This window comes from Danio rerio, chromosome 17, assembly GCF_052040795.2.
Source record: "Danio rerio strain M-AB ecotype USA chromosome 17, GRCz13ab, whole genome shotgun sequence".
Classification (NCBI taxonomy): domain Eukaryota; kingdom Metazoa; phylum Chordata; class Actinopteri; order Cypriniformes; family Danionidae; genus Danio; species Danio rerio.
The window spans coordinates 8,855,370-8,878,540 of NC_141037.1; the positions used below are offsets into that span (position 1 = coordinate 8,855,370).

The window sequence follows — 23,171 nt, forward strand, 5'->3', positions numbered from 1 at the left end:
TATATACTGTATGGGAAATAGCATGTACACAAATAAAAATGGCCAAGTTAAAAACCTGATATTTATTTGTTTAAATTGATCTTAAGCATTATATTGAAACCATTAAAGATCTTATAAATAAAATATTTATGGAGTTAAAACTAAATTGGTTAAGGATGTATGTGATTTCTATTTATTTTATAGTTATTTTCTATTTACAAATTACTTGTAATTTTAATATAAAATCTAATTTTGTTTCTCTATTGATTTGTTCCTTTGATGTTAATGGAAAAAGATGTAAGTAATGTAATCCTCGATCTTTGTTTGCTATTTTGCTTGCTATGCAATAATAAATAGACTGTAAAAGACGGGCTATTAGCATTGAATCTTGCGCCGCCTATAGGCGAATACTTTAAATGTTGTTATGTTGCTTGGAGACCCGATAAACTAGAGCCACTTTAACGTTCACAATCCACAGAGTAATGTTGATTTAGTCGGAGAATGTTTGATATATTGACGTGGAGCAACAACAGAGACAAGTGAGTGTTTGTACATCGTGTCAGTTTATAGTGTGACTTACTGGCGCCATTTTTTTATTCATGAAATGAATCGTTTGCTAAAAAATTACTTCACTGTCTGCTGTTAAACCCATAAATCATTTGATTTGTTTCAGGCTCAAAACGCTAATATCTACAGGAGTGACTGAACGAAATGTGGTATGTTTTGTAGCACATTACACTCCCATGTGAAAAAATACTATAGTAATAATATAACTTAGTGTTTACCATACTTAAGTAACTTAAATAAGTCTGTTGTTTATATATATATATATATATATATATATTTTATATATATGAATAATAGTAATTAATAGCAAACAATGAACAATGTACTGTTTTTACCATACTTTAGTTAAGAAATTGACTTTTAATCTGTTGTTGTACTTTTGTAGTTGCTATAGTAGCACAGTAATATAAACAATTGACCCAATACTGAATAGTTTTCTTCAAGTCAGAATTATTAGCCCCCTTTGAATTTTTTTTCTTTTTTAAATATTTCCCAAATGATGTTTAACAGAGCAAGGAAATTTTCACAGTATGTCTGATAATATTTTTTCTTCTGAAGAAATTCTTGTTTGTTTTATTTCAGATAGAATAAAAGCAGACTTTAATTTTTTCAAAACCATTTTAAGGAAAAAATTATTTGCCTTTTTAGGCTATATATATTTTTTTGATAGTCTACAGAACAAACCATCGTTATACAATAACTTGCCTAATTACCCTAACCTGCAGAGTTAACCTAATTAACCTAGTTAAGCCTTCAAATGTCACTTTAAGCTGAACAGAACAGAACAGAAGTGTCTTGAAAAATATCTAGTCAAATATTATTTACTGTCATCATGGCAAAGATAAAATAAATCAGTTATACAGTGGTTAAAGCTGTATTGGTCTTTAATATTTAGTAAATATTACTGACGCTGTTAATTTTCTTTGACAGAGTAATGACACTTTTACTTAGACATTTTAAGGACAAATTTGTTCCACTGAAAAATTTTCATGACACAATTATAATGGCCTCACGAGTCACGTTATCATCAAGTTATGTTATCTATGTTAAGTTGTCATAACAAACAATGTCATCTTTGCATTTAAAATAACTGAGCAAATGACACTTAATAACAGTTGTCATAAGCATGCATAAAATCTTGAAATGTGTCATGGATTATAGGTCATGTCATGATTATAAGGTTTCATTGCAGTTTTATAACCACCCCTTCAAATAAAATGTTACCAGATTTTCTGAATTCTGTATTTTGACCCAGGTTTGATTGACAGCGTTTGATGATGGACGAGTCAGTAATCCAGCAGCACCTCTCGCATTATAAACAGGCCACAGAAACTGCACGAGAGGAGCTGGCAGCCCTGCAGGCCAAACACAACAGCCTACAAACACAGGTTTACACACTCACTGCCACAGCATTCTCCTACATACTGCACTATTGCTACTGCATTACTGTCTTTTGGGTTAGTTTCACCTTTATAAAGCCAAAACCATTCAGTGTAAACCTAATGCTCTTAAATTATCTGAATTTGCTCTCCACGTCTTATAAGAATATGTCCAAAAAAGTGAGCAAAACTTTAAAAACGTTTAACACTCTTTCATCCATTTTACGATTTTTTTTTTGGGTTTGTTGGTTCTACACACAATTGTGAACTTATGTTTTACGAATTAAAGTATTTCATTTGATCAGCTCTCAGAAAGCCAATCCAGAGTTGTTTCTCAAGAAGAGACTTTGAGGAGCTTAAAGGATGCTGTAGACAGATACAAAGAGAAAGAGGCCAGACAGGAGTCTCTGATCGGCTCCCTGAGAGAACGCAACTACAACACGGAGCAAGAGATGATCTCCATCACCTCCACCAGAAGCATCATGGACATCAGAATACAGACCCTCACCAAGGAGAACCAGGAGATCAAGGAGAAAATAATGCAGCTTGAAGTCGAGTCTAAGTGAGCATTTACTTTACACTAGTGTTTACAGTGGGGAAAATAAGTATTGAACATGTCATGTTTTTTTTTTCTGGGAATAATATTTCTATAGGAGCTGTTGAGATGGAATTGAACCAGATTTTGGTAAAAACCCAAACAGTACAAACATAAAAATAAAACAAATTAGAAACATTTGTAATGTGTAATAACAACAGAGTGACACAAGGAGAAAGCACTGAAATATATCGAAATGCTTTATATAAAAGGCTTTATTTTTTGGTGATGGCAGCTTAAAGACTTTTTTAGGGTTATTCTACAGCTTGATTTTCTTTCTCTGAAAGCATTTAAGAGTTTCCTTGGCTGAGTTTTGGATAATTGTCTTGCTAAAATGTCCACCCTGGTTTCATCTTCATCATCCTGATAATGTAGATGATAATTACTATTGTAAGTACATAAGAAAAACAACTTGTTCTTTTAATATACACTCATACCTGTTTGCAGACAGTATGTCGCAGAATGCAACAAGGCAAAACAGGAAGCCGCTGAGGCCCAGAGAAAGTGTGAGGAGTTTATATCAACGTTAGCAAACAAAATCTCTGTAATTGCGACAGGAAAAGCAGACCCTATGGATTATATTGTATCTGTGGTGAGTGTTTTCACATGTTTCAACCAATGCTGTAATATCCTCCCGATCTCTAACATATTTCTCCATCTGAAGGTGGATGCTTGCTTCAAGGACAGAGAGCGACTGAAGAACTGTGTTTGTGCTCTAGAGGAGAGTGTGAAGCTGTATGAGGTGGAGTGTAAAGCCAGCAGAGAAACTGTGAAGAGACTTGCCACTGATGTAGATCGTGAACAAACACTCTCAGCGTCCAGAGCAAATGAGCTCAACTCCAGCAGACAGGTCTCTTTATACACTCTACAAAAATATCTGCGAAATAACACCTTACATATTTTGTGATTCACAAGTGTTTTTTTGGTTTATTCACGGATTTAAATTGCATTATGGGATGTTGATCTCTGCTATGTCGTCTTTTGATGTTGTAAATTCAACTCAGCAGTTTAACAAAGTGGCTTTTATTGACATTTTAGTAGTTTGAGATAATATAAGGAATGAGAAATTATATATAGAGAAATAAGTCTGTAAAAGAAAAAAAAATGTACTGGCAGTTTATTACAAGGATTTTGTACCGTTATATACAACAACAACCATGACAATAAATCACTTGAACTATTAAAAATGTTAGTAAAAGTTACTTTTTAAAACTTTTTAGAGGTTAAAAGTTGTTGGAGGAAAGATCAAGCTCCCATATTGCAATTCAAAAGCAGAAATAAATGGGGAAAATAAAAGCATAAATGAAAGAATATGGAAAAAAATGCTTATTTCCAGATATTTTTTACACTTTACACCGGATACACTTAAAGGGGTGGCCCACAGTGTATTATTAAGGCTTGGTTGTTTTCATAGAATGCAAAGCAATGTGTGCTCATGCGTCATTTGTAGAAAATCAGGTTATTTTTTCATATATATATAAACTTTTATTATATACAGCTACACTGCTAATGTGAAAACGACATATTTCCTAGTTCCTCTGAAAGGCCCGCCCTCAAGAGGCTCTGATTGGTCAGCTAACATAATGTGCTGTGATTCGCGAATCGGCTCCATGTCATGTCACGATCCTACAAGCACACGCTTTTGTGTAAGCAGTAGCTGAATCAGACAGAAAATAAAGAGCACACAGCTAAATCTCGCGTCTGCTCTCTAAAATGAATATATTTCACATATATTCGGAATAAGCATGCTTAAGAAATATAAAACATTCTTGCGAGTTTGTTATTTGAGATGTAGAACGCAGGGAAAGTTGTCACATAGAGAGACATTGCAGTGCTGCTGAAGATTGTGGGTGTTTACAGCGGTTTGACTGATAAATATAAAATTGTAGCTAAATTGTTAGCAATACCAAACAGCATTTCCTGCCGTTTACAACCTTGCTACAACATACCTTTAACGCTAAAAACTGTGCATGTAGTTGATCAATTTTACACTGCAAAAAATGATTTTCTTACTTACATTTTTCTGTCTTGTTTCTAGTCCGAATATCTACAAAATCTTAAATCAAGAAGCATTTTCTAAACAAGCAACACATATTGTCTTGTTTTAAGAAATAATATGCCAAAATGAGTTTTTCCTTAAATCAAGCAAAATAATCTGTCAATGGGGTAAGCAAAATAATCCTGTTTTTCAAGACAAAAAAAATCAAGACAAAAAATCTAAGTAAGAAAAGCATTTTTTGCAGTGCATCAAATAAAAATACTTACAGGTTGTGGCTCACAATCCACAGCTTCGTCTGTTTGAGGAGTTTTAGCTGAATCCAGCACTGAACTGGGAGAGACTCTGCAAGCTTTCCTTTGTCAAATGTCAGCTATATCTTTTTTATAATTCTCTGGAACATAATTAAATTAAACTGCACTTCTCTCTTTGTCCTTTAGAAGCTCAAATACAGAAACAGAACAAGCTCTGTGGAAATAGCAGCGTTTGGACGGCATTTTAGCTTTGTCTGCTTTAACATTACAGCGCCTCTAGCCACGCTTCTTCGCTGCGTGTGGTGAATCTCACTAGCCCGAATTAATTTTTTGTAGTTCTCAAACTTCATTCGCTGTAGGCTTTGCTAAGCTAACTATGTAAAAGCCAATGTCTCACACAGCTACATTACACATCAACTAAATAAATAAATGAATAAACTAAAGTTTAAAATATGATATCGTAGTGGACCACCCCTTTAAAGGGATAGTTCACCCAGAAATGAAAATTGACATAAATTGTTTCCCTTTGTTTCTTCTATTGAATGCAAAAGATGTACTGAAGAATGAGCTACTGACTGCTACTGTTTTTTGTTTTTGTTTTGTTTGTTTCTACTATGGAGGTCAGCGGCTGTTTCCCCCCAACATTCTGCAGAATATCCTATTTTGTGCTCAACAGAAGAAAATAAATTCATAAAAGTTTACAACAAATTAAGTGTTAAAAATTTTGGGGTGAACCACTCGTCAAATAGTGACCTGGGGGAGTATTACGGAAAGTTTCTTAAGCCAAACAAGAAAATGAATGAATGAAACCATTTTTAATTTAAGGTATTATATCTTAAGACCTAAAATATATTTTAGGTCTTAACTTAAGATATAACACCTTAAATTAAAAATAGTTTCATTCAATTATTCATCTTCTTTTTGGCTTAGTCCCTTTATTAATCCGGGGTCCCCACAGCAGAATGAACTGCCAACTTATCCAGCATGTTTTTATGCAGCGGATGCCCTTCCAGCCCAAATCTCTGGGAAACATCCACACACACTCATTCACACTCATACACTACGGGCAATTTAGCCTACCCGGAGGAAACCCACACGAACGCATGGAGAACATGCAAACTCCACACAGAAATGCCAAGTGACCCAGCCGGGACTCAAACCAGCAAACTTCTTGCTGTGAGGCCACAGTACATTGTATATAAAATGTGTTATATAAATAAACTTGCCTTGCCTAAATATGATGCATTGCGTTATTATAAATCGGTGATATTGTATTTCTGTTCAGGAATTGGATCTCATCTCCCTGAGGAAAGTGAGTTTGGAGAGGGAGAATCAGAGTGCTAAAGTCTCTCTGCAGGAGACTGAAGCGGCGCTGGCGTCTGCACAGCAGCTCTGCAGACACTACGAGAATCTGTCTCAAGATCTGCAAAATAAACTCCAGATTAGCCAGAACGAAGCCAAGGCGTCTCACCGTCACCACGAGGCCTTCATGAAGAAAGTAGAAACCCTGCTGGATGATCACAGCCTTCCTGGTCAACACACAGAGCAGGACATGCTTAGTGCACTCACAGATCTGTGCAAAAGGGAGACAAGTGCACAAAAGGTAATGTTTGCACTGCAGTTTATAATATTATAAATTACATTTTTTTTACATTCAAGAAAGTCACTGGTTCGAGCCCTGGCTGGACCAGTTGGCATTTCTGTGTGGAGTTTGCATGTTCTCCCCATGTTGGCGTGGGTTTTCTCCGGATTCAAATGTGGGGTTTTATGCTGCGTTCACACCAGATGCAGATAAAGCATCAAGCACGAGTGATTTAAATATTAAGTAAATGCAAAGACACAAATAGACATCCTGCATGGCGATTTACGGTAATGACACGGATCTGTCAAGCTGGAAAATCTGAGTTTCAGCTGACACTCGTGGTGCATTAACCAATCAGGAGCTTGCTCTTGTAGGGGCGTGATTATGCTGCAATGCCTATTGTTGGTGTCCCGTGGGGGAAATCCTCTTGCCGACACTAAACAACAGTTCATCAAACTGGGCTCCGCTCAGTCTAAAGCACTGCTGAAAGTTTCTATCATCCAGGCAATCGTTTCTGGAGGAGTTCATGAACTCATAGAGCTGGGTGCACCTATGAAATCAGGATCTAGTGGACACAGCGCCGAATGCATCTACACTGTTTTTCAGAATTCCTAAAGCACAGAAAGCACAGCTACTATCTTAATAAAATCCACGTTAGCCATTTAGCAACGAAGCTAGAGTCATCGGGCAGACAGAAGTCCTGCCCATGACGTGAATCCGCATCTATTGTAAAGTGAATTTGACTCACAAATGAAGCGAGTAAACTCTAACCGTACGTTCACACCGAAATCGGCGAGAGCGTCCAAGGTCGCTCTGGCGACAACGCTGTCTGCCTTCAGCTCCGGCAGCGAGAGCATCAAAACTCGCTACATTGATCTTATATTTAAAGGAGCCATTGCAGCATATCAGTTACATTCCTGCATAAAACATGTTTCTAGCGTGAAAATGTTGCGCACTTCTTATCAAATTCATACAAAAATAGAAGATCAAGTTGCGTGTGGTGTGGCTTTGCTCTATTTATCCAATATGTGTCCATATGTCTGAAATATCCTGTAACAGCAGTACTGTTTTGTACTGTCACATCGCATGAGATTCCCGCTTTTTTAAGATAAATTTATATAACATTAATGAACATCAGTAACTCGCCAGTAACTTATTTTATGCATGTTCCTGTAGGAAAACATTGAAAATAATTGAAAATCCGGCGACCGCAATCATCAAACCCTTGGGAACAACTGTGGTCGGAAGCAAAGTTCACAGGTCTGTGTTCTCTGAACTGCTATCAAGCGGTGGACGTCTTCATTCTGATTGCTTGCCGCCGAACTGCGTCATAGCTCATTACCATAAAGTTGACTTCATTTCAACTCTCCTCGATGCTCACGCCGGCGAAGACGCGCCACGCTGCTCCATCGCCGCCGGCTCTCATTGAAAATGAATGATTTCCGGCTAATTTGACGCTCTCGCCGCTTTTGGTGTGAACGTACGGTAAGGCCCAATCTGGAGTTCAAAATTTACCCCCAAGAATTGGGACAGCACTACAACACCTGCACACATCATCATATGTCATTGCGATCTCCTGCTTCATATGTGATTGAAGATCGCGGCTGCTGTAGTTATTCCAGTTGTGCTATTTTTTATTATTTATCTTCAGGAAATCACTGAAGGCATATATTATGTTATCATAACGATATAATGTGGCAATAAGATCGTAACTGTACTGTGTTGTAGGGATAGTTTACAGTTTAACCCAAAGAATGACCAGTCTGGTTGATGAAGAAGAGCCGGAGTCAGAGATTTAAAAAAAATATCAAGTTTACTGAAGATAGTTTGCAGTTTCATTCGCAGAAGCCAGCTTCAACACTCGCAATGAGTTCCTAGGCCGCTCTGCCTTACAGTTTCAACAATCGAACAATTATACTCTTTACACAAGTCCAGAAAGGGTGGGATCCAGGTCAACAGTTATCATTGGTTACAACAGAAATAGACAATTCTAAATACATGCGTCAAAGAAACATAGTATCTACTTCCAGATATGGATGGCCTTAATGTGTGCGTCAAAGAAACCATTGAATCTGTCTCCAGATATGGATGGCGACCTGATGCCTAGAGGTGAGTTATTAGGAGCTGATCTCCGACCTGTAAAAAGCTAAACCAGGAACACAATAGACACAAAAGACCATCTGTGTTAAAGACTCACGGATGTATCTTGTACGTTCAGCTGTGTTATCAGGCTGGTTCAAGACTGTTACCATCAACAGTCTGCTGCAATATCTTTACTCCACACAGTCTATCTCCACACAAAAAGGAATTACATTAAAATTAATTATACTCAAAAACAGATCAATCAAACAGCTATAATATTATAGGCAATATCAGGACAACTAGAACAGGTGTCTTCTTCTCCTCTGTATTGGACCTCCAGTCATAGGAACAGATGGGGAGAGAGAGAGAGAGATCTCCATGACCTATGACCTGGTTTGTGTGTTTGTGTGCAGTTTTAACTTATTCATTAGTTAAAATCAATTCACAGTTAAATACTGAGAAACAGGATGATGAAAAGGATAAATGGTGCTCCATGATGAGACGGATTGGAAAGCAGAAATCCGAATCCTTCAGTGTATTTACACAGTGGCCATATTCATCTATGTAAACACAGTAAATTAACATTATAGCAGACACTGTAAAAAGCTCATTCCCAGCCACTGGACATTACTGACAGGGTATTAGAGTCTCATGGAGTGTCAGAATGTTGTGGGACTGCTATACAGGATGATTATGGATTATAGATCGCGAAATTTAGCGGTTTTTACTTTAGCGTTTTTTTTAAAAGCATGACGGTAAAACACGAATGCGGTTAAGAATGTATTAAAACAAGTTTATTTGTCATAAAAATTCGTAATAATGACAAAAAATACTGATTTGTGGATCTCCTGACTTTCGGGTTCAGCAACACTACCGTTGTGACAGGTGTATTCTGGGAAATTTTCTTACCCCTTGTTTTCGAGTGTGGTCCTGAAAAATCTTTGTTCGCAGGGCTATTCACCCCTTCCCCTTAGTCCTACGCCTTCAAGCTAAAGAGAATTGGGACACCCATACCCATACAAGGGGTAGAATTGGGATTGAGCCAAAATGTTCACGCGTCTATTTACGCATGAATAGCGTGATTTATTGAACACAGCATCAGGATGCACAAATGAACACACAACATAACTTTAGCCCTCTTTTCAGATTAGATTAGATTCAACTTTATTGTCATTACACATGTACAAGGCAACAAAATGCATTTACACGTAGGCATTTGTAGCACAATTTGTATCAAAGCCTAAAAGGGTCATAAAACGTGAGCTGAAACTTCACATACAAACTCTCGGGACATCAGAGACTTATTTTAAATCATGTAAAAAGAGGAATAATAGGGCCCCCTTAATGTTTAAACGAAGCAGTTTTTTATTTATTTTTTAATTCAAAGAACATTTAAAATAGCATGTTTATTACAGAATGGGAACATGTACTGTACTTGTGTTAGCTGGACTTGGTTTCTGCATGCTCTAGTTTCAGATGGAGATGGAGGTCAGGCTGGCAGAGATGGCGGAGCAGTTGTCCAGCATTAAAGAGCATCAGAACACCTCAGAGCAGAAGAAGCAGGAGCTGCTGGACAGAATACAGAGTCTGGAGGACGAGCTGATTAACGCCAGAGTCTGCAAAGACGGAATGAATCAGGACAAACAGCAGGTGAGCATCCGGCCACTGTGTATCCAACATCATTTTTTTTAGCTTGGATGCTGTTGTTTGTCACTGCATTTATTATTATGTAGCATGTTATAAACGCCTTTTAAAGGTCCCGTCAAATTAAAATAAAACTTTTACCCCTGGTTTCACAAATAAGGTTTAAGGCTAGTCAAGATTAAATTGCATGTTTGAGCTTTATCAACTCAAAATTACTGCGTGAGATGTCTTAAAATATGTCAGTATCATATTTTATCTCCAGGTGCACATCAGTATTATATTTTACTAAGGCCATTTTTATAAATGTGGCTTAAATAGCCTAATTTAACTAAGGCCTAGTCCTGGCTTAATCTAAGCCCTGTTTGTGAAACTGGGCCTTAGTTTCTAATGATATCTGTTAGCTAGTGTGCTTCAAATCAGTGACAAAATACACATTTAGAAAATATAAAACTGATATAAACATATCATATACATTATAACATTATAAACGTCCTTAGATGAGCTGTCAGTATGTCATTGCTCTTCCTCTTCTTGTTGTGTAGTATCTGCGGTTTGTGGAGCAGCTCTCCGAGATGCTGAAAGTGGATGATGTTGCTGCAGAGCTGGGGTTTGATATGAGACTGGAGGTCATTCTGACTCGAGCACAGCAGCTGAGCAGACACGAAGGAACGGCTTTACTGGAGACCAAGACACAAACATACAGCCTTCAGAGAAAGGTCTGCAAACATCAGCGCAAGTCAACTTTACAATTACTTAGCAGAGTTTTCTTACATACATTTTGGGATTTCACATGTAATATACAAGGTTAAATCATAAAACTAAAAGGATTTTTGCTAATTGTAACAAAATAAACATAATCCTGAAATTAAATCTAAATTAATTTCTAGTAATTTAAAAATTGTTGGATTAAAAATAGTGTTATTATTATTTGATGATTTAATACTGAATCGGCCCTGCATTTCTCATATCTGGCTTAGCTTAAGGAGCAGAAGTCTCGGTCGGAGAGTAAAGATCTTCACCTGGAGCTGCTGAGGAGGAAGGTGCAGCAGCTGGAGGAGGAGAAGCGCAGCCGCTCGACTCTGGCTTTGGAGAAAGACGACGCTGCTCTGTCTTGTAAGAAGCTCCAGAAGCGTGTGGATCGATTGCAGGCGGAGCTCAGCACTTTACGCTTCTCCAACACCGAGCTCAAAGCACAGCTGTCCCACACCAATCAACTCCAGGTACAGGGGCGAGCCCTGGCCCACAGACCTGCACCTAACAGAGCCGTTTCAGCTTAAAACGCTAATATCCTAATATCCCACTAAAACCACTTTGCACTCTACATAGGGTAATGTAAAGCCCAGGTCACACTAGAGTTAGAGAAATTCTGTCGTACAGCACTGCAAAACAGAGCAGGATAAAACAAGATGGATGTATAGACAAAGAGAGCGATTGCTCCATTTTAAAAATAACAGAGAGCAAGCTTGAACTTTCGAATGCAGCAACATGTGAAACTTCCCAGCAGGCACAGGACAGCAACATGACGTCAGATTGATGTTGTACCCAAACGTCATGGGACACTGCATTTTGTTTGGAAATGAAAATCAGGTTGACTTCAGAACTTTACATCAGACCGGCAACAGTGTCCAACATCAGACAGACGTTGCATTTTGGTCACATTCCAACGCAACCTAAATACAACCAAATATCATCATCTAATGCGGTGTTCACACCAGATGCAGAACGTGCAAATAAATTGCGCAAAATTGTGCAAATAAACATTTTGAGTTTACTTGATTCATTTGTGTCAAATCCGCTTCATTCGCACGTCATATTCACTTCACAATAGATGCGGATTCACGTCATGGGCAGGGCTTCTGTCTGCCTGCTGACTCTAGCTTTGTTGATAAATGACTAACATGGATTTTATTGAGATAGTAGCTGTGCTTTATGAAGGCTGAAAAACAGCGTTGATTCGTTTGGAGCCATGTCTTACTTACATGATACTTTCAGAGGTGCACCCAGCTCTGTGAGTTCATAAACTCCATTTTTCAGTTTGATGAACTGTTGTCCGGTGTCGGTAGGAAGATTTCCCCCTCGGGACCCAACAACAGGCACTACAAAAGAGAACTCCTGATTGGTTAACGTGGTGCGAATTTCTGTTAGGCAAGTCAATCGCGCAGATTGCTTAACTCACGCCATTTCATATGTGAGAATCACGTCATTCGAGCCGCCTCATTTGCGCTTAACGCTTCTTCTGCGTCTGGTCTGAACACAGCATAATGATGTTACAGCTTGATGTTGTATGGACCGTACTAATATGACGTCTATCAGATGTTGGATGTTGGTAGCCACACCTGACTGATAAATGTCAGTATGTGATGGCAATATGACTTTGGTTAAGATGTTGGCTAGACGTTGGATTTTGGTCACTTTCCAACACAACCACAACCCCATTTCACGTTGTTATTGGATGTCAAAATAACATTGTCCTTAGACAAAGCAACCTAAATATAACCTAATATTAACGCCTTATGATGTTGTGTGCCTGCTGGGTTGTTGCACAAGCTTGCCTTTCGATAAATGGAATTCTAATGCTGTGTTCACACCAGATGCACACCTGAATAAAACCGCGCTGTTCGCTTGCAAATAGATGCATGAACATTTTGAGTTTACTCGCTTCATTCACGCGTCATATTCGCTTCACAATAGATGCGGATTCACTTCATGTGCAGGGCTTCTGTCTGAACTTTATCGATAAAATAGCTGTGTTTATGTGCTTTAGGAAGACTGAAAAACAGCTCGGATTCGTTCGGCGCAATGTATGAGTCCACTAGATCCTTTCAGAGGTGCAACTAGCTCTGCGAGTTCATAAACTTTACCTGAATGATAGAGGCTTTCAGTGGTGCTTCAGACTGAGCCGAGGCGAAATTGATGAGCTGTTGTCGGTGTCAAAATGAGGATTTCCTCTCGGGACACCAACAACAGGCGCTACGTCATAACCACATCCCTACAAGAGCAAGCTCGTAATTGGTTAACGCAGCGCAAATGTCCGCTAAAATTCAGATTTTCCAACTCTTGCCACCTCATTTGCCCGAATTGTGTAACAGGATGTCTAATCGCGTCTTGGAATTGACTTAACATGTAAATAACTCGCACTTGGCGCTCAATTCACATCTAGTGTGAACACAGCATAAAAGGTGAAAATTGCAATGTGACCGCAGCTTTACCCTTTATACACAAATGCAATTAAGCAGTAGACTAGTCCACTTTCAGAATGAAGATTCTAATAAATAAATAAATTTGCGTTTCTAGTCAAACAAAAATCTAAATTTTCTGATAAACTGGCACCAAAAAATAAATAAATAAATAAATAAATAAAAAATAAATAAAAAATAAATAAATAAATTATATATATATATATATATATATATATATATATATATATATATAAACTGGATTTTCTGTGGTAGGAGTAGTTACTGTGGGCCTTTTTTCTTTTATAATTTTGTTTTTGTCTGAATTAAATTTTCCATTAAACATTTTTTAATGTGCATAAAAATATATGGATGGAAACATAGCAGCCTTCACTTGTTCCGAACCCTTTAAGTTTATCTTTTCTGTTAAACAAAAGATATTTTGAAGAATGTTGGGATCCGAACAGCTGATGGTCATCATTGGCTGCCATAGCAGAAAAAAAAAAAGTAAATGGTGACTATCAACTGACCGTCAATGGTGACCAATCATTTTAAATATAAGAATGATTTGTAATTAACAATAACTTTCTTTGAAATGTATTAAGGGGATGTGAAAATGCCTTCATAAAAAAAAAAAAAGAAAGCTTACAAAGGAACAATATTCTATAGTGTTTTTGACTTGTATATTCTTGGAGAATAAAATGCTCATGTTTTACAATAGATTCCTCCGATCAGTCATTGTTTTGGTAACTGGATGTATATGGGTCAAAAACAAGACAAAGGTTTAAAAGAAATACACACAAAGCATAGTAAATATTAAAAGCATATCGAAAGTGCCAGCTTAAATGTTTCAAACTATTTAATAACGTGACGTTTAAATAACCCCTTTTTTAAATAACAAAAAAAGAATAAATATAAAATATTCACAATATTTTTGGGTAATTTATCTCTTTAAACATGACTGGTTCTAACTGGTTGAAATGGTTTATGCTTAAAGTTTAAGTATAAAGTAAAAGTAAAGGTAACGTTAAGAGTTACGTTAAGAGATGAAATGTGCATGGCTGAATTGCACGAAGATCAAAACATGCATTTAAAACATAGAACCTAAATTATTTATGCCAGCTTTAATAATGCTTTTTCAGAGTGTGCTTATAAATGCTTAGTTTCTGCTGTCTTTGGTGCAACAAGATCACAGTGATGGAACAAAAGCAAACCATCGAGGAGCAGAATAAGAATCTGGGAAAGCTTGAGAAGAAAAAGGTGAAGACGGAGCAGAAACTTACCAGCGTCACGTCAGAGCTAAAAAGCCAGGAGCTCAAAGCCAGAGATGAGATTCAACAAGCCCACAGACTCCTGGACACTCAATCCAGTGCCATCGCAGATCTCACACACACAGAAAAACAGGTACAGAGAGTGATATATTAGTGTTTCTCAATGACGTTTCTGGAACACCACCAGCACTGCCAGTTTTAGATGCCTCCTTTGTCACACACTTTACTGATCTTTCAGTTTCTGCTAATGAGCTGATGATCTGAATCAGGTGTGTTTGGTGAAGGAGACAGAGGCTGTTTCTTAATTCCAAGAACACAGAGAACGGACTCACATTCTTGTGGAGACCGGCTTTTTCAAGTTACCTTAGAACATGGGTGTCAAACTCAATTTCTAGAGGGCCGAAGCCCTGCACAGTTTAGTTCCAACCCTGCTCCAACACACTTACCTGTAGGTTTCAAACAAGCCTGAAGGACTTTGATCAGGTGTGTTTAATTAGGGTTGGAACTAAACTGTGCAGAGCTGCGGCCCTTTTGGAACTACGGCTGCGTCCGAAACCGCATACTTCCATACTATATAGGACGCTAAAATCAGTATGCGAGCTGTGTAGTATGTCCGAATTCATAGAATTCGAAAATCAGTATGTGAGAAGTACCCGGATGACTTACTACTTCCGGCGAGATTCTGGAGTGCGCATCGCATGCATGCTGCGCTATCCCATGATACCCCGCAAGCGAATTCATGAATCGGAGTAAAGCGACGCAATTGACGCAGGTAGGTCATGTGACAATGAAAAAATGGCGGATGTAGTACGTCCGAATTCCATTCATACTTTTCACTTTCATACTGTATAGAACGTACTTTTCTAACGGCCGATTAGTACGTTTACATTCAAATGCAGTACCTACTGAGTAGTAGGTGGTTTCGGACGCAGCCTGAGTTCGACACCTGTGCCTTAGAAGAACGAACCCGAGAGACCACAGAACGCGTCCTGTGAGAAATGAGATGCTGCGTTCATCCTGATGGTCACATGACCTTCACGCATTAACGGAATATCATTTAAATATTTCAGCATTTATACGATTTTTCGCCCCTTTTCACAATATATACTATGCATAGAGACATTTAAATATTTGTTGCACTATTCAAATAAAAGTCATTTTAATACGAATTTCAGCAAATAAACACCCTTAATGTGTTTATGCCTTTATTAAGATTTTCATGGTGATGTTTACTTTCACCGTCTCATTTAGGAAAATTCCTAAGATAAATAAGTTATATCTCTGAACTTTAATATTAAATCTAAATGAAGTGCTGCGCTTCTCACCTCCTTAATTCAGCCACAACGACTTCTTGGACTTATAGAGCGAGTTCGGTGCTCAAGTCAGCATCGGTGCATTCTCGATATCAAGAACACAACCAGGAACTTTCATGCATCCTCTGTTCTTGCGTTCTTGAGTCTTGGAACTGAACTTTGGCAGTTGATGATGACATTACATGAGAATACAAAGATGCAAGATCACTGAAGAATGCATATTGAGAAGCAGAGCTTATGGTCCTCCAGGAACATGGTTGAGAAACACTGTATTAGACCATTTCAGAAGTTTGTAAGATTTCTTTTTTCTTTTACCGTTTTTAAAAGAAAACTTTTGTGCTCACCGTAGTTGCTTTTATTTGATAAAAAAATAAATAAAATACAGTAATACAAAACACGAGGACAATGAAAATGACTTAGAAAACATTTATTAATTAAATAACTTATTTAAATTTAAAATATTTTACTGATTTATTTAATAAAGCTATTTGTTTAAGTCCAGTTTTATTTTTTAAGCTAACTTAAATAAAAACAACTTCTGTAACTTACAATAACTAATGCTCACAGACTCAGAGGCATTCATGTAAAAATGCTATTCATTAATTTTCTTTTCAACTTAGTCTCTTTATTAATCAGGTGTTGCCACAGTGCAATGAGCTGCCAACTTATTCAGCATATGTTTTATGCAGCAGGTGCCCTTCCAGCTGCAACCCATCACTGGTAAACACCCATACACTCTCATTCACATACATAAACTACAGACAATTTAGCTTACCCAATTCACCTATAGCACATGTCTTTGGACTGTGGGGGAAACCGGAACACCCAGAGGAAACAAACACCAACATGGGGAGAACATGCAAACTCCACACAGAAATGCCAACTGACCCAGCTGAGGCTTGAACCAGTGACCATCTTGCTGTGATGTGCCACTGCGCTGCCTAAAAATTATATATTGAAACAGTTAAGCTAATTAATTACTTACAAACATATAAAACAATGTATCTTGATACAATTTGATACCGCCATTCTTGCCTATAACTGTTAATACAAAATATTTTCCAAAAAAACAAAGCAAAAGAGTTCTCTGGATATATTTTTTAATTAAACAGATCAACATTTATTTCAAACTTACTATCTTCACTTTTCATTTATAGTCAGTTTAATATATCTGCGTTGAAAAACAAAACCAAACAAAGGACTCCAAACTAGGGTTGTGCGATTAATCGAAATCAAATTGCAATTTGAAACGTTACGATTAGTTAACGGCAAGAGGCTGCAATATAAAATACATATGTATACATGTAAACAAAAATAACGAATAACATCTTCAAAACCAGTCTGCTATGCTTCAGAAAATTAAACATTCTATACTTTCGTCGGCGCCGGTGGTGTAGTGGTTAGTGCGTTGACACATGCACTCCAGTGCTCCCGGCGGCCCGGGTTCGATTCCGCCTTGCGGTCCTGTGCCGATCCTTCCCCTCTCTCCTTCCCCTCTCTCTGCTCCCCATGCTTTCCTGTCAATTCTATCTACTGTCCTATCAGAAAAAAAAAAAAAAAACAAGCTAGACTTTCTGTGATGGTGTCATGAGGCATCACAAACATGGTATCATATAACACGAGAAGAAACGAATGAATCTTGTGTGTCACAATGTCCATTTGTCGATTACAACTTCAAGGAACCTGTGACAAAATTGTGTCATCTGACTGGGGCTTTATACAGACTTCCTAGTTTTTCGCAAATTTTTTAAATGATTTTTTTGTGATAAAAATGACAATGATTTTGTGGTGGCAATTCTCAGAAATTTGCTGACAATTTTGCGATTAAATTGAATAAAAATAAATATAAAAAATTATACATACATATATACACACATATATATATAGTATATAATGACAATGACACAAATTATGAAACTAAAGCTTCTTTGTTTTGTTCTCTTGTCAAGACAGGAGCTAAAACAGATCTAAAACGATAAGGATTAAGCCAAAGGATGGCTGTATATTTTTTTTGCACAAACTTTTTTTTTTACAGATTTTGCTCTCCGGAGCATCTGACTCACTACCTCTCTCAGAAAATGTGTTAGGGCTTCTGCAACCGTTGTACACCTAAAACACGGATTGCTGTAAAACTTGTCGCAGCAAAGCGTTTTTTTTTTTTTCTTGTTAACTGCAGGGAAAAAAGTTAAACGAAATCACATATCGATTTCATGAACATCATAATACCAGCCATATGTGTAAAGCACAAATAATGTCTTTCCATTCGGTCAAGTCCAGCTGCCGTCATCCTTGAACCAGACTCCATTATTGTAAGCTGCTTGCTGTTCTGTCTGTTCCATTGCTCCTTTTTTTAGATGTTTGCTCACGATTTCTTTTGCAGTCTGAAGCGCGTCAAACACACAAAAAGCCCAATTTGCGCCACAGTATGTCTAATCACATCTTTGCTATGACTTCATATGTAAATCACTCGCCCTTCATCTCTGTCAGCTTACTGCACAACACCCCCACCCCCATGTAATGTAATGATCGTGAGGACGCAGATGAGACATTTTTCAAGAGACACTCAAATACATCACCTGCTCTGTGTATGCAACGTCTATAAGTCATGTAAAACATTTAATTGCAAACTGAAATAAGCATATTTTGATTATATGGTTTGGAATTTGATGTTTTATGAGATTACTTACATTTTTGCGATTATTTTATGTTTAATTAAGAATTTTGCAGGATCGCAAAAATGTGCAACTTTTTGTTGATTTTGCTTTGGATTCAGCGATCGAGGAATCGCGAAAAACTAGGAGGTCTGTTTATAACCAGCCAATTGAGTGAGCTCACTTTCGTTCTGCCCAATCAGAATTGTGCAACTGTTCTCTTCATTCCAGCAGGCATGTGAAAAGTTTAATATTCCAAATAACAACTTTTTTCCGACAATAACATGTTTTATTGTCAACAACAGACCAAGTCCTTGTTCCAGTAAATTGTTTTTTTCTTTCCTAAGTGCAAAGTAGAGTGTATAGTGTGCTTCAGATTGTACAATTGTAGTTTTTTTTTGTTTTTTTATTATTTACCTTTTTATTTGTTGGTATGTTTTTTTTGTATGTGCTTAAGTTATAGATACTATCTATACTTTTTGAAATATGATTGTGTTTTTTCTTCTTTTTTGTACTGTAATTTGCCATTAAAGTCATAAGTAAAAAAACTAATAATAAAAAAAGGAATTGTGCAACTGAACTACGCCCACAATAAAAAAAAGAAAACAAATAAACCACTGACAAGTGGGAATATGGCACCTGCTGCTTTAGAAGCATTAATGGATGAATTAAAATCAAAGAAAAATTGCATTGGTAATATGGGAATATTTTGGTTTTAAAGTCACAAACACTGAACAAAAACAGGGAATTTTTAAGAGCTATAGCAGAATTGTTGCCATGGCTTACAGATTATTGAGGGGAAGCTTGAATTAAATTAAAATGAGCTTGAATTAAATCGTAAATCAAATCACAACCGCAATATCTGTCAAATAAAAAAAAAATTAATAAAATATTTTTAAAATTATTTAAAAATTTCCCCCAAATCGCACAGCCCTACTCCAAACTGTTGCACGATTATGCATATAAACAGCAACACCACTGAGATTTCAGCTAAAGTTGTTTTTTTATTCACACCTTTAGACTTTCTCCTTAATAATATAACTTCAGAAAAGCATTGTTATCGAATTGTGAATAATGAAATCATATCAGCAGCCAACGACTATCAAGGTACAACATTGTACGCAGTCAGTTAAATAAGGCTAAGTTAATATTAATGCTGTTTTGAAGTACTTACATGGGATTTCAGACCAATAATTAAAGTTGCATAAACAATATTGGGAGCATGTCAAAATGTGTATATGAACGAATGTGGTAACTTAATATAAAACCAACTTTACTGCAATTATTGTAGTAACAGGTAACCGCGGTTAACAGGTATTGAGATAATTATATTGTTTACCACGCCATTACTTTGAATATTGGGTCTAGAATAACATGCATGACTTCAAAACAATGTTAGCGTTATTTAATTGATTGTAAATTGCGTTGTATAAGTTAGTCATTGACTGCTAAAATGATTTCACTATTTAGAATTTGCTAACAATTTTTTTCTGAAATTATATTAGCAGAAAGCCTGAAAGTACGGTACCGATATAAAACCAACTTTACCTTAATATTTCAGACAGAATATTGTAAGTTACTTGGTAAACAATATAACGTCATAAAGTTGTTAAACGAATATAAAACCAACTTTAGCCCAGTGTAAGTTAACATATGTATTTTTCTACTATACCTTGCAGTTGCTGGACTTCTACACGGTGGTGTCCCAGATGTTGGGCGTTCACTGCACAGGCTGCATCCCGAACTATGAAGTCCTCAGACGCCTGTAGGTTTTGATTCAGTCGCGTCAGTGTCACAGCACTGCTCATTTACACACCTGCTGGAATTCTCCAGTTTCATCCATAAATGTCGATCAATCTCACGAGTTTAAACCTCAGGCTCTTCCAGCAGCTTCATCTCCTACAGCCTCGTTAATAAACCCGCATTAATAACAGCCTTCAGAAAGAGCTAAGATGTATGAATTGAAACATCAGTTAACCTTTCAAAACATTGTTTTCTGTCTTCTCAAAAAAACCAAAAGAAGGCGGGACTTGCTTGTCTTAATCAGGTTATATTGATTGGATGGTTGGATTGATGTGGTTTGCTATTGGTGGATCTCATTTGATTGACAGGATGTCTCGCTGTATTGCTAGTAAACACCAATCAGATAAAAGAATTGTTATTGATTTTAATTAATAATTATGAGAGCATGTATTTAATAAAAAATATAATTGCATGGATAAATGCTTTATAATAAATAAGGCAATATTTAAACAACTGCTCAATTTGATTTAATGGTTATTAGAATGTTGACTATGTTCATGTATTCCCATGTATTTATGAGTTAACATGATTTAACTTCAAAATTTTTTTTTTTATGGGAGCAAAACCATGGTACATTTTAGTAAGGAAAATTTAATTGGTTAAACAGATATAATCAGCAATATTATATGTCTTTGTGTATTTAAAACTATTCAAAAATATGCATATGTAATTAATTAAAATAAAGACAAACAACGTATATATATATACTGAATAATCATTAAATATTAGTAGATGTTTTACCATGTTTAAACTGATGAACCAAACTACATATTTGAAGTATGCTGAACATGATTTAATGGCATTCATTAATTTTCCTTCGGGTTAGTCCCTTATTTATTAAAGGTCGCCACAGCAGAACAAACCAACAACTATTCTGGCATAAGTTTTCACAGCAGATGCCCTTCCAGCGTAACGAGCAGTTTTTAACATCAAAAAATGAATGGAAGTGAATGAGACCGGAAGTCTCAAGCCAAAAAGATTCAAATGGCAGCGCCCGCTCGTCGGCGGAGAATAAGGTGAATAAAGAGGGAATTATAAGTAGGGCGGAAGGTCATTCCATACATCCAAAGTCTCCCGGAGGTTTCATGAGTCTCCTGCAAATGCACAGAGAATCTCGGATGCCCGCAACCGAGTGATAATCACCCCTCCCCATCGCATCCGTCCTCACTCTTCAGACACGTCGCGCGCACCCTGTCAAACACCACTAAACCACTACCATCCCCCTGACAGCTGAGCAAATAAACCGTGAAACTCTAACCAATTTGAAGAGAGTTTACTCACACGTGACTTGTTTTAGTTCTTTTGGTCCATTTAGAAACTTTGCAGTGTAAAAGCGAACTGCACCAAGAACAAAGAGCAACAATGTAACAATTTTAATCCCCGTTTCGGAACAACTGAATCGATTCACAGGTGTGAAAGCACCTTTAGAGGCTTAACTTGCAGTTATTGAGATCCCATTGAACCATGCGAGATGTTGGCTGTTTCTCAATTCCAAGAATGCAGAGAACAGACTTGCATTCTTGTGGAGACTGGTCTTGCCAGGTGTCCTCGAAAGAACGAACTCAGGAGACCGCGAGGGCAGAGAACGCGTCCTTTGAGAAATGGGATGCTGCGTTCTTCCTGATGGTCACATGACCTTCACGCGTTTTAAATGGAAATTATTTAAACATTACAGCACTCATACAACGATTTATTGTTGTCCCCCTTTTCAAAATATAATACTTTACATAAAAACATTATAAATATACTCTGCACAATATAAATAAAACAAATTTTAATACGATTTTTAGCAAACACCCTTAATGTGTTTATTCCTTTATTAAGATATTCATGTTAATGTTTACTTTCACCGTTTCATTTAGGGAAACTCCTGAGGTAAATAAGTGATATCTCTGAACTTTAATAATAAATCTAAATAAAATGCAGCGCTTCCCACCTCCACTCGCAATGACTTCTGGGACTTCCAGAGCGAGTTTGGTGCTCAAGTCTGCATCAGTGCGTCCTTGATATCAAGATCACATCCGGGAAGTTTCACGCGTCCTCCGTACTTGCGGTCTTGAGTATTGGAACTGAACTTAGGCAGCTGATGATGACGTTTCACGAGAACACGAGGACGCAAGACCGCTGAAGAACGCATATTGAGAAACAGCCGTTGTTGGGCAAGATGGCGGAAATACTTTCCAGAGAACATTTTTACTAAATGTTTATCCACAACCAATTAATTTGATATATTATTACATTAGACAGTTAGCCTATATCGCATTGTGGTTGCAAATAACAGTACAATGGCAAGCACGACAAGTATGAAAGTCCCCACAACTCGCAGCTGTTTGTTAATAATGATGAGTGGGTTGAGTTAATAATGACGTTTAGGGTTGGGGAAGGTGTAGACATTAGATGCGTTCGACATGAAGCTCAGCTGCAGCCGGTGATCAACGAGATTAGCCGAGCGCAGGCGGGGGCGGAGTTGAAAACGGAGCCGTCAAGACGGACAGCTGGACACTTCGGGACTCAAAGTTGCTGCAGTCATGACGACCGATTACATGGCGTCATCATATTTTTTTGTTATTTTTATTTATAACAACAAAACATTTACAAATAAAACAGAATACAGTCTCTACAAACTGTAGTTCCTTTTTAAACAATAAGAGAGAATTATGAATAAAATATACAACAAATGCATGAGAGAAATAAGAGGAAATGAGAGGTTAATATAAACATAAAAACGAACAGGTCTATTAAATACAAAGCAATAAGCATAAATTCTAGGAGTTAAACATCATTCTTTAGGCTAATACTTCTTGTTTAAATATGCTAAAAATGGGTTTACATATGTGTACATTTATAGATATAAAAATTTCCAATGTAAAAAGCAAAAC

At 37.1% G+C, this 23,171-nt stretch overlaps 1 protein-coding gene across 2 annotated transcripts; it reads left to right on the forward strand.

Moving 5' to 3' along the window:
• The first annotated feature begins 403 nt into the window (after window positions 1-403).
• Window positions 404-20,422, forward strand: ccdc170 (coiled-coil domain containing 170). Of its 2 annotated transcripts, none has more exons than XR_015512894.1 (12): window positions 404-518; window positions 653-695; window positions 1,802-1,934; window positions 2,231-2,487; window positions 2,968-3,112; window positions 3,185-3,370; window positions 6,056-6,373; window positions 9,905-10,084; window positions 10,621-10,794; window positions 11,056-11,298; window positions 14,443-15,167; window positions 18,517-20,422. XR_015512894.1 is itself a non-coding variant. In XM_087289995.1 (12 exons), exons 3-12 carry the CDS (start codon window positions 1,821-1,823, stop codon window positions 20,256-20,258), a joined length of 1,923 nt encoding a protein of 640 aa, XP_087146121.1. In that variant the 5' UTR covers window positions 404-518; window positions 653-695; window positions 1,802-1,820; the 3' UTR covers window positions 20,259-20,422. The 2 variants fall into 2 exon arrangements, 1 of the variants encoding a protein (XP_087146121.1); XM_087289995.1 differs by having other exon boundaries at window positions 14,443-14,658; window positions 20,169-20,422.
• Window positions 20,423-23,171: the final 2,749 nt, after the last annotated feature.

What these genes read in the sequence shown, in the direction of transcription:
- ccdc170 (XM_087289995.1), top strand. Translation starts at nt 1,821, where the DNA reads ATGATGGACGAGTCAGTAATCCAGCAGCACCTCTCGCATTATAAACAG. An exon ending in GGGAGACAAGTGCACAAAAG is followed by an intron (nt 6,374 to 9,904) that starts GTAATGTTTGCA and finishes TGCATGCTCTAG; the next exon opens with TTTCAGATGGAGATGGAGGT. An exon ending in TGAATCAGGACAAACAGCAG is followed by an intron (nt 10,085 to 10,620) that starts GTGAGCATCCGG and finishes CTTGTTGTGTAG; the next exon opens with TATCTGCGGTTTGTGGAGCA.